Source organism: Chionomys nivalis, chromosome 15, assembly GCF_950005125.1.
Source record: "Chionomys nivalis chromosome 15, mChiNiv1.1, whole genome shotgun sequence".
Lineage (NCBI taxonomy): Eukaryota > Metazoa > Chordata > Mammalia > Rodentia > Cricetidae > Chionomys > Chionomys nivalis.
In genome coordinates this window covers 62,760,808-62,773,787 of record NC_080100.1, presented here as the reverse complement: position 1 = coordinate 62,773,787, position 12,980 = coordinate 62,760,808, and the positions used below count along the sequence as shown (strand labels likewise).

At 39.2% G+C, this 12,980-nt stretch overlaps 1 protein-coding gene across 1 annotated transcript in view; it reads right to left on the bottom strand.

The window, feature by feature from the left end:
- Positions 1-12,980, bottom strand: part of Adgrv1 (adhesion G protein-coupled receptor V1) — a 550,578-nt gene that overhangs the window by 414,587 nt on the left and 123,011 nt on the right. Inside the window, exon 44 of the mRNA XM_057789515.1 lies at positions 1,795-2,057. Within this exon, the coding sequence (XP_057645498.1) occupies positions 1,795-2,057 (263 nt within the window). The remainder of the gene's footprint in view (positions 1-1,794; positions 2,058-12,980) is intronic.

Genomic DNA, 12,980 nt, shown 5'->3' with positions numbered 1-12,980 from the left:
TACAATGTTAGATGCATGAGCTGATTTCTGTGACCTTTTGTCCTATCCAGGCTACATAATTTCATTAACCTCATCTCAATCTGTAAATGGCTGTCAAGAAGCAAGGACAGCAGAGTGGGTACAAACTAGGACTAGTCAAATGCTTTGTACTCATCAGTGGAACCAGCACAGTAATGGGAAAGAACCAGCTCGGATAGGGAGCAATCATGTGCTCCCACAGTGCCCTGTGGAAGACATCAACATAACTACAGTGTGATCCCATCTACACAGAGCAAATGACCAGGCAAAGGGACTCTTAACTTGAAAAGTTAGAAAGCTGCATTCTTTGGAAAGAGCAAAGGACAGAAACAGAAGCTTCTGGATGGCCGTTATTTAAACTACTTTGAGTGGTGGTTATATGTGCACACACGTATCTTTAAAGTCATTTACCCCTTGCTTAGCGACTGCATGCCATACAGCTTACATTTTAAAATTAAAACATGGGAAATGGTTAAGTTTGTTCGAAATTTGTTTAATTTGTTCTACCAGTTAGTGTTTCTAATAAACATATCAAAGTAACTTAAAGTTATAAAAAGAGATTTAAGGAAAGGTAAAAATAAGATATAATTTGAAATATGAAAGAATGCTTTCTAAAAGTAGAATATATGAAAAAGTCGCAGCAAACTCACAAAGCTCTTAGGCTTTAAACTTTTACAGCATTTTAAAATTGCGGTGATCTCTAAACAATCAATCAAAGATTTTAGATTTTCAAGAACATAAAAATACTGAACTTGGAAAACAATGCTGAAGTCTACAGGAAGACAAAAGGACTGAGGATGTAGCTGAGTTAGCCAGCAGTCAAAAGGCCCTGAGTGCAGCAACCTACAGCACAGGAAACAGAGACCCCTTCAGTTAGCAGGGGAGCTCTAATGTGAAATCACTGCCGGTTTACTCATGTAGTGCTGTGTTGGCTCTCAAATGTGTAATTTAATGTAATCAAATATTTTTAACTGTACCTAAAAATTCAAAGTTGAGGGAGTAGAGAGATGGCCCAAGTGGGTAAGAGCATCGACTGCTCTTCCAGAGGACGTTCTCAGCAACCACATGCAGCTCACAACCATCTGTAATCCTATTTCCAAAAGATCAAATGCCTCCCTTCAGATCTCCAAAGGCACCAGGCACACATGTGGTACACACACATATATATATAGGTGAACACCCAGACACATAAAAATAAAATAAATCTAAAGAAGATGTTTTTAATAAAATTGAGTATCCAAAACCGTAAAATGTTAGTATTTACAGAAAAGGAAGGTTGGAAGGTATGTGAGTTTTGTTTTGTTTTTGAGTACAGATTGCATTCATAACTAATTTCAAATCCAGCATTTTTCTCAACTGCTCCAATTTCTGTATTTGTATCTGTAGTCCAGAGCAAGCAGTTATGTCTGTTCACTAAAATGCGGCAAACAGACAAGGATGGAAGTTTCCTTTAGCTTATGTTCTTACAGACAGGAAAAAGAAAGAATACCATTTAAGTGGGTTTAATTTATAAAACGTGAGCCACACATTTTATTCTCCCACACTCCCCTACCATATGATCAGTAAATGCCCCTCTTGCCTCTCTGTACACTTTACAACACTGTAATGCGAGCCCCGCACACTAGTGTCTGTGCTTCACTCAATTAAGAGAGTTTTTGTTTTGTTGCACTTTGCTTTGTTTCTTGAGAACTTGTAGCACATTTCTAAGAAAATTATTTGAAAATACTAAAGATAATCTTGAGTTCTCATTAACTATATTAAAGATTCATACTCTACCTTGGCCCGAACACCTTCCTCTAGAACAATAAAGCCTTTGGAAGGAATCAGATCCTTAGATTCTGTTGAAGAGTTGACTTCCGTCACAACAAACTGAACTGCCACCGTTCCAAACAGACCTTGTGCAGGCTCCCGAATGATGATTAACACTGCAACACTCTCTTGAACATAGAGAGATGTTGGTTCTCTGAGGAAAATGTGCCCAGTGTTGTTAAAGGACAGAACCCCAGGGCCATCATCATTTGCAAGGACAGTAATCAAAGCTGTTGAAACAAAAATATTCAGGCAGTAACTGAAGAACAAATGTGTTACCAATCCTAAAGACAGTGCGTTCACAACGGATTGTTTAATCATCACTCGGTTCTCACCATAGCCCTATAAGGGAGAATCTTTTTTTTTTTTTTTTTTTTGGTTTTTCGAGACAGGGTTTCTCTGTGGCTTTGGAGCCTGTCCTGGAACTAGCTCTTGTAGACCAGGCTGGTTTCGAACACACAGAGATCCTCCTGCCTCTGCCTCTCAAGTGCTGGGATTAAAGGCGTGCGCCACCACCGCCCGGCTCAAGGGAGAATCTTTTACCATCCCCACGTTACAGAACTTCTAACAGGATATGCACAGGTGCTCCATAGAAGTTCAAACCTAGAAGGGAACAGAACTGTGGCACAAGCCAGGAAGACAGTTGTAACTAGTCTTACACTCATTTTTATATTCATTTGTTAGGTGTGGAGAGCACAAGTCATGGTGTGTGAATATGTAGTCTGCAAACTAAAATTAATCAAAAGAGGACATTTCAAAAATTAATCAAAAGAAGGACATTTCATGTTCATCAGAAGAAAAAAATCCATCAAGAAGAAGTCTCAATTCTGAACATTGGTACCCCAAATAAAAGGGCAGCTACATGTGTTTTAATCACTAAAACTTAAATCTCACATCAAACCCCACACACTAACAGTCGGAGACTTCAACACCTCACTCTCACCAATGGACAGGTTGGCCAGATAGAAAATTAACAGAGAAATAATGAAACTAAAAGATGCTATGGCTTTTAAGAGGGCTTAGCATAAATCTATATAACATTCCACCCAAACACAAAATAATATAACTTCTTCTCAGCACCTCATGAAATCTTACCTAAAATTGACCACATACTCAGTCACAAAGCAAATCTCAACAAACATAAGATTGGAATAAACCCCTTTATCTTATTGGATCACCATGCCTTAAAGTTAGAATTCAACACTAACAAAAATCACCAAAAGCCTACTGTAGTGATGTTTTGTTTATAAGCTAACAAAGCTTGCCAGAAGATCAGAACTCAGAGCCAGCCACAGTAGTCAGTCATACTGGCCAGGCAGTGATGGCACATACCTTTAAACCCAGCAGTCCAGAGACAGAAGCAGACAGACCTCTGTTTGTTCAAGTCTAGCCTGGGTGACACAAAATTGACCCAGTCTAAAAGAGAAACAGAGCTCACACAAAGGTGATCCCACTACTTGGGATCACATGCCTTTAATCCCAGAACTAACGAGGTGGAGAGGGGAGTGATGTGGCTGGGTGGAGAGAGGAATGTAAGGTGGGAGGAGACAGAAGCACAGCAGTCTGAGGTTTTGGAAAGACAGATGCAGTCTGAGGATGCAGTCATTCTGAGGATGTAGTCTGAGGACAGGATTGCCCCTTTGATTTGGACTGTGGTAGAGATATGAACACTCTAGCAGCTGGCTGTGTTGCTTCTATGATCCTTCAGCTTTCAACCCCGGTTAGCTGACTCTGAGTTTTATTATTAAGACCAATCAAAATTCATGATTTACAGCCTACAAAATCATGGAAACTGAATAATGCTCAACTGAATCACCACTAGGTCAAGTAAGAAATAAGAAAGAAATTAAAGACTTCCTAGAAGTCAATGGAAATGAATGTACAACATGCCAGACTTATGAGACACAATGAACACAGTGCTAAGAGGAATTTCATAGCACTAACGGCTTGCATAAAGAATTTGTAGAAATCTCATATTAATGACTTAACAGAATGTACACTTGAAAGCTCCAGAAAAAAAAAAAAAGCAAACACATCTAAGAGGAGTGGATGGCAGGAAAGAATCAAACTGAGGACTGAAATTAATAAAATAGAAACAAAGAGAATATAAAGAATCAATGAAACAAAGAGTTGGTTCTTTAAGAAAATCAACAAGATAACCAAACTAACTAAAAGGCAGAGAAAGAATATCCAAATTAACAAAATCTGAACTGAAAAAATGGACATAACACAGACACTGAGGAAATCAAGAGAATCATCCCTGCACTCCCTAAAGTTGGAAAATCTAAAAGAGTTGGACAAATTTCTTAATAGATACCACTTATCAAAAATTAAATCAAGATCAGATAAACAATTTAAACAGACCTATAACTCCTAAGAAAATAGAAACAGTCATCAACAGTCTCCCAACCAAATAAAACCCATGGGCTGTATGGTTTCAGTGCAGAATTCTACCAAAACGTCAAAGAAGAGTTAATAACAGCACTCCTCAAGTTATTCTACAAAACCGAAACAAAAGTAACATTGCCAAATTTTTTTATGAGGCTACAGTTACCCTGATGCCCAAACCACACAAATACTCAACAAAGAAAGAAAATTACAGACCAATTTCCCTTATGAGCATTGATGAAAAAATACTCAATAAAATACTGGCAAACTGAATCCAAGAACACACATCAAAAAGATCATCCACCATAATCAAATGGGCTTTATCCTGGAGATGCAAAGACAATACAAAATACAAAAATATGTCAACGTAATCCACCATATAAACAAAATGAAAGAAGAAAAACATAATCATCTCATTTGATGCTGAAAAAGTCTTTGACAAACTCTGACAGCCCTTCATGATAAAAGTCTTGGAGATATTAGAAACACAATAAAAGCAATATACAGCAAGCCAACAGTCAACATCAAATTAAATGGAGAGAAACACAAAGCAATACCACAAAAATCAGGAACAATACACAGCTGTTCACTCGCTCCATATCTATTCAATATAGTACTTTAAGGTCTAGCGAGAACAATAAGACCACTAAATGAGAAGAGGGAAACAAATCGGAAAAGAAAAAATCAAGGTACTACTACTTGCAGATGACATGATAGTGACCGCAGATTCTACCAGGGAACTCCGGCAGCTGAGAGACGCCTTGAGTAATGTGGCAGGATACAAAATTAACACAAAACCATCAGTAGCCTTCTTATATACAAATGATAAAAGCATTGAGAAAGTAATGAGGGAAACAACACCCCTCACAATAGCCACAAATAACATAAAATATCTTGGGGTAACTCTAACCAAGACAAGTGAAAGACCTGTATGGCAAGAACTTCAAGTTTTTGGAGAAAGAAACTGGAGAATCTATTAAAAGATGGAAAGACTTCCCATGCTCATGGATTGGAAGGATTGACATAATAAAAATGGCCACCTTATCAAAAGCAATCTACAGATTCAATGCAATCCCCATCCAAATTCCAACACAATTGTTATGGATCTTGAAAGAACAATACTTAACTTCATATGGAAAAACAAAAAACCCAGGAGAGCTAAAACATCCTGTACAATTAAAAAAAAAAACTGCCAGAGGTATCACCATCCCTGACGTCAAGCTCTACTACATTGCTATAGTAATAAAAAATAGCATGGTATTGCCATAAAAACAGACAATTAGATCAATGGAATCTAATCAAAGACCCAGACATAAATCAACATACCTATGGACACCATGACTTTTGACAGAGAAGCCTTTGTATAATTTTTTATAAAATGGAAAAAGCAAATTATCTTCAACAAATGGTGCTGGCATAACTGGATGGTAGCATATAGAAGAATGCAAATAGATCCCTCTCTATACTCATACACAAAATTCAGGTAGACCAAAGACCTCCGATAAGCCCAGTTATACTTTGAACCTGTTAGAAAAAAAGTAGAAAATAGTCTTGAACACATTGGCACAGGAGACAACTTCCTGAACAGAACACTAGTAGCATAGACACTAAGCTCAACAATTAATAAATTAGACCTCATGCAACTGAAAGGCTTCTCTAAGACAAAGAATATCACCAAAAGAACAAAACAGCAGCATAGAAAATGGGGAAAATTCTTCACCAATCCCATATCCAACAGAGGTCTGATCTCCAAAATATATAAAGAACTCAAGAAACTAGACATCAAAAACCCAAATAATCCAATTTTAAAATGGAGTACAGACCTATAAAGAGAATTCTCAACAGAAAAATCTCAAATAGCAGAAAAAAGCCTAAATAAATGTTCAATGTCCTTAGCCATCAAGAAAATGCAAATAAAAGAACTTATTCCATCTTACACCTGTCAGAATGGTAAAAATCAAAAACACAAATGACAGTTCATGCTGGACAGGATGTAGAGTAAGGGGAACACTCCTCCACTGCTGGTGGGAGTTCAAACTTGTACAGCCATTTTGGAAATCAATATGGTAGTTTGTCAGAAAACTGAGAATCCGACTACCTCAAGGCCCAGTCATTTCGCCCTTGGGCATATACCCAAAGGATGGCCAATCATACCACAAAGACACTTTCTCAACTATGTTAATAGAAGTTTTACATGTAATAACCAGAACCTGGAAACAACCTAGATGCCCCTCAACTGAAGAATGGCTAAAGGAAATGTAAAATTACATAATTGAGTATTATTCATCTATTTAAAAACAATGAACAGGATATTTGCAGGCAAATAGGTGGAACTAGAAAAAAATCATACTGAGTGAAGTAACCCTGATGGAAAAAGACAAACATGGTATATTCCCACTCATAAGTAGACATCAGCTGTTAAGTAAATAATAACCATGCTGCAGTCCACACAGAGAAATTAGGTAACAAGGAGGGTCAAAGAGAAATGCGGATCGTAGAGATCCCTAGGAAGTGGAAATAGAAAAGTTCTCTAGATATATATGTTAGATTAATAGAAGAGAATTATTCTTAGAATAATTACTAATGTTTACAGAGGCGAGCAGGTGTGGATGGGAACATCAGAAATTACATTGGGATGATGGGTGGAGGGGAAGTACTAAAAAAAGATGACTGGAAGTGGGGGGCATTTCAGAGTCAGGTGGAAACCTGATGCAAGAAAAATTCCCAGGAATCTGCAAGGATAACCCCAGCTAAGACTCCTAACAATAGTAGATGGGTAGCCTGAACTGAACATCTCCTGTGATCAGATTGGTGATTACCCATTATAGCAGAGAGCCATATCCAGTAAATGATGGAAACAGACACAGAGACCCACAGGCAAACATTAGCCCACACTCAGGGAATCCTGCTCAAGAGAGGGAGGATTGTAGGAGCCAGAAGGGTCAGGAACATCACAAGAAAACCCTTAGAAACAACTAACCTGGGCTCATAGAAAACTCACAGAGTCTGAACCAACAACCAAGAAGTCTACATGGTACCAACATAGGCTCTCTACATATATGTGACAATTATGTAGCTTGGTCTACTTGTGGGACACCTAACAATGGAAGCAAGGGCTATCCCTAATACTTTGGCAGGTTCTTGGGAACTTATTCTTCATACTGGGTTGCCTTGCAAAGCCTTAATAAAGAGGAGGTGTTTGCTCTTACTGCAACATGATATACCATTCTTTCTTGATAACCATTGGAGGACTGCCCCTTTCTGAACAGAAACAGAGGAATGTTGTGGGAGCTGCGGGCCTCTTCCCACAGCCAGGCTCCCTGCCGCCTGGCTAGCTTATGCTCCCAAATAACACACAAACTGTATTCTTTTAAACACTGCTTGGCCCATTTCTATTCATATGTGTAGTACCCAAAGGTGCGCTTACCGGGAAGATTCTAGCCTACATCCATCCTGGGTCGGAGCTTCATCGTGTCTGCCCTGGGGAGCAGCTGCATGGCATCTGCCCCAGAGAGGAGAGGAAATGGCGTCTTAGCTCACTTCCTCTTCCTCCCAGCATTCTGTTCTGTTTACTCCACCCACCTATGTTCTAACCTATGAGGGCCAAACAGTTTCTTTATTTTTTAACCAATGACCTTCCTCCATCAGAGGAGGAGTGGATAGAGGGAGGGGGATAGAGATGATGTGGAGAAAGGAATGGGAGTAGAGGAAGGAAGGGAAAATGCAGTTGGGATGTAAAATAAATAAATACAGAAAATTTTAAGAAATAGCCAATGAAAGACTGTCTTTACAAATTAGGGTAGCAGCTTATACATTTCAGAAGAAAAGTAAATTCATGGCACACAGCGGGCAGAGACCAGCGCACAGATGCACACAGCGGGCAGAGACCCGCACGCGGCACAGACCGGTGCGCAGACGCGACAAATGTGGGATATTCCAAGCATGAAACAGTGAAGCCCACACTGACAGTAGATCGCCCCACTACAATTAAATCAAGTAGGTTTTTTGGGGCCTGGCCTACAGAGTGGTAGTCCTTTTATTGGTGAGGTCCACTGGCGAACAGGGAGCCTGGTCCTATCCCAGAAGACCCTCCTGAGTGGGGAGTGTTCTTGGCCTGCAGCAGGACACAGGAAACGGAGCGGGGGCATTCCCCGACCCCCTTGACCCCCCGATTAGTCTGGGAGGGCTGGTACCCTCTGCTGGGGCTCCTCCTCTGCTGCAACCTCTTTCTCCCTGGCCCATCCCAGCTTGTGCCCAGGGGCCTCCTTCACTCTCCCTCCCTTCCACTGGGCCACAGGATCACCCAGTTTAGCCTGTTTGGGCTCTGGGTCGGGAGCTCGGGACAGAGGGCAGCGGGAGTTTCTCTGTTTTGGTGGCTGGCCTGCAGAGTGGTAGGCCTTTTGTTGGTGAGGTTCTGGCAAACAGGGAGCCTGGTCCTGTTCCTGAAGACCCCTCTGAGTGGTGAGAGGGATCTTGACCAGCGACGGGAGCCAGGAAACAGAGCGAGGGCATTTTGTAACTGGGGCCCCTGGCCAGCAGGGAAACCTGATCCTGTTTCAAAAGACCCATTAGATAGCATCGATAGGAGGAGATGGGCAGGTGCCAAGGCAAGAAAGAATTGACCCAACAATCTGAAAAACAATATGAAAACACCAGAACCCAATGATCTTACAACAGAAGGACTTGAACACCTTAACACAGAAGAAGTGAAAAAAATTGACTTTATGAAAGCAATAGAGTCCCTTAAACAACATGTAAAAAACGCCCTTATAGAAATGGATGAGAAGTATAACAAAAAGTTTGAAGAAATGAGCAAATACGTAAATGATACCATGGGAAACCAAGAAAAAATGATCGAACAGGTAATGGAAACAGTTCAAGAATTGAAAACTAAAATGGAAGCAAGGAAGAAAACACAAACTGAGGACCAGCTGGATATGGGAAATCTAGGTCAATGAGCAGAGACTACAGAAACAAGCATAATCAATAGAATACAAGAGATAGAAGAAAGAATCTCAGATTCTGAGGACACCGTACAGAAAATAAATGCACTGATCAAAGAAAACAGCAAAGCTAACAAATTCTCATCACAAAACATTCAGGAAATATGGGACACAATAAAAAGACCAAACCTAAGAATAATAGGGATAGAAGAAGGAGAAGAGTCACAGCTCCAAGGCCCAGAAAATATTTTTAACAAAATTATGGAAGAAAACTTTCCCAACATAAAGAAAGATATTCCTTTGAATATTCAAGAAGCATACAGAACACCAAACAGACTGGATCAAAAAAAAACATCCCCTCACCATATAATAATCCAAACACAAAATATACAGATTAAAGAAAGAATATTAAGAGCTGCAAAGGAAAAAGGCCAAGTAACTTATAAAGGTAAACCTATCAGACTTACACCTGACTTCTCTATGGAAACCATGAAAGCCAGAAGGTCCTGGATAGAGGTACTACAGAAACTAAGAGACCATGAATGCAAACCCAAACTACTATACCCAGCCAAGCTATCGTTCACTATCAATGGAGAAAACAAGACATTCCAGGATAAGAACAAATTTAAACAATATGTAGCCACAAATCCAGCCCTACAGAAAGTAATAGAAGGAAAATCACAACCCAAGGAATCCAACATTGCCAACACTGCTTATAATGACTCAGACAACTAGCGACCCTTCACCAGCACAACCCAAAGAAGGGAAACACACAAACTCTACTACCAAAAAAATAATAACAACCAGAGTCAACAACCATTGGTCATTAATATCACTTAATATCAATGGTCTCAATTCACCTATAAAGAGGCACAGGCTAAGAGATTGGATACGAAAACAGGATCCAACATTCTGCTGTTTACAAGAAACACATCTCAACTCCAAAGACAGGCATCTACTCAGAGTAAAGGGTTGAGAAAAGGTTTTTCAAGCAAATTATCCTAAGAAAAGAGCAGGTGTGGCCATACTAATTTCTAATAAAACTGATTTCAAACTAAAATCAATCAGAAGAGATCAAGATGGACACTATATACTCATAACAGGAACAATTCAGCAGGATGAAGTCTCAATCCTGAATATCTATGCCCCTAATATAAAAGCACCCACTTATGTAAAAGAAATATTACTAGAACTCAAGGCAGACATCAAACCACACACTAGTAGTAGGAGACTTCAACACACCTCTCTCACCAATGGACAGGTCAATCAGACAGAAAACTAATAGAGAATTAAGAGAATTGTTGGAGGCAATGAAGCAAATGGACTTAACAGACATCTATAGAACACTCCACCCAAATAGGAAAGAATATACCTTCTTCTCTGCAGCTCATGGAACCTTCTCGAAAATTGACCACATACTCGGAAACAAAGGAAACCTCCACAGATACAAAAAAATATCAGTGTCCACCTGTGTCTCATCAGATCACCACGGATTAAAGTTAGAAGGCAACAACAATGCTACCCCCAAAAAGCCGACAAACTCATGGAAACTGTACAGTCAACTACTGAACCACACCTGGGTCAAGGAAGAAATTAAGAAAGAAATTAAAGTCTTCCTTGAATTTAATGAAAATAAAGAGACAACATACTCAAACCTATGGGACATGATGAAAGCAGTGCTAAGAGGAAAGTTCATAGCACTAAGTGCCAACTTAAAGAATACGGAGAAAGCATACATTGGAGACTTAACAGCACACCTGAAAACTCTAGAAAAAAAAAGAGGCAGACACACCCAGGAGGAGTAGAGGACTAAAAATAATCAAACTGAGGGCGGAAATCAACAAAATAGAAACGCAGAAAACAATCCAAAGAATCAATGAAACAAAAAGTTGGTTCTTGGAGAAAATCAACAAGATTGACAAACCCCTATCCAAACTAAACGACAGAGAGAGAACATGCAAATAAATAAGATCTGAAATGAAAAGGGGGACATAACCACAGACACAGAGGAAATTCAGAGAATCATTAGATCTTACTACAAAAGCCTGTATGCCACAAAACTGGAAAATGCAAAAGAAATGGACATTTTTTAGATAAGTACCATATACCAAAGTTAAACCAAGACCAGGTAAGCAATCTAAATAGACCTGTTAGTCGTGAAGTATTAGAAGCTGTTATTAAAAACCTCCCTTCCAAAAAAAGCCCAGGCCCAGAATTCTACCAGAACTTCCAAGAAGAGCTAATACCTATACTCCTTAATGTATTTCACAATATAGAGACAGAAGAGTCATTGCCAAATTCCTTTTATGAAGCTACAGTTATCCTGATACCAAAACCACACAAAGACCCAGCCAAGAAAGTGAATTACAGGCCTATCTCACTCATGAACATCGACGCAAAAATTCTCAATAAAATACTGGCAAACTGAATCCAAGAACACATTAGAAAAATTATCCATTATGATCAAGTAGGCTTTATCCCAGGGATGCAGGACTGGTTCAACATATGCAAATCTATCAATGTAATCCACCATATAAATAAACTGAAAGAAAAAAACCATATGATCATTTCATTAGATGCTGAAAAAGCATTTGACAAAATTCAGCACCCCTTTATGATAAAGATCTTGGAGAGATTAGGGATACAAGGGTCATACATAAATATAATAAAAGCTATTTACAGCAAGCCGACAGCTAACATTAAATTAAACGGAGAAAAACTCAAAGCCATCCCACTAAAATCAGGAACACAACAATGCTGTCCACTCTCTCCATACCTCTTCAATATAGTGCTTGAAGTTCTAGCAATAGCAATAAGACAACATAAGGTGATCAAGGGGATTCGTATTGGAAAGGAAGAAGTTAAGCTTTCGTTATTTGCAGATGATATGATAGTATACATAAGTGACCCCAAAAACTCTACCAAAGAACTCCTACAGCTGATAAACACCTTTGGTAATATGGCAGGATACAAGATCAACTCCAAAAAATCAGTTGCCCTCCTATACACTAAGGATAAGGAAGCAGAGAGGGAAATAAGAGAATCATCACCTCTCACAATAGTCACAAATAGCATAAAATATCTTGGAGTAACTCTGACCAAGGAAGTGAAAGATCTATTTGACAAGAACTTTAAGTCTTTGAAGAAAGAAATTGAAGAGGACACCAGAAAACGGAAGGATGTCCCTTGCTCTTGGATTGGGAGGATCAACATAGTAAAAATGGCAATTCTACCAAAAGCAATCTATAGATTCAATGCAATCCCCATCAAAATCCCATCAAAATTCTTCACAGATCTGGAGAAGACAGTAACCAACTTTATATGGAAAAACAAAAAACCCAGGATAGCCAAAACAATCCTATACAATAAAGGATCGTCTGGAGGCATTATCATTCCTGACTTCAAACTCTATTACAGAGCTACAGTATTGAAAACAGCTTGGTATTGGCATAAAAACAGAGAAGTCGACCAATGGAATCGAATAGAAGACCCTGACTTTAGCTCACAAACCTATGAACACCTGATTTTTGATAAAGGAGCTAAAAGTATACAATGGAAAAAAGAGAGCATCTTCAACAAATTGTGCTGGCAAAACTGGATGGCAACCTGTAGAAGAATGAAAATAGATCCATATCTATCACCATGCACAAAACTCAAGTCCAAATGGATTAAAGACCTCAATATCAGTCCCAATACACTGAACCTGATAGAAGAGAAAGTGGGAAGTACTCTACAACACATGGGCACAGGAGACCACTTCTTACCCCAGCAGCACAGACATTAAGGGCATCATTGAATAAATGGGACCTCCTGAGACTGAGA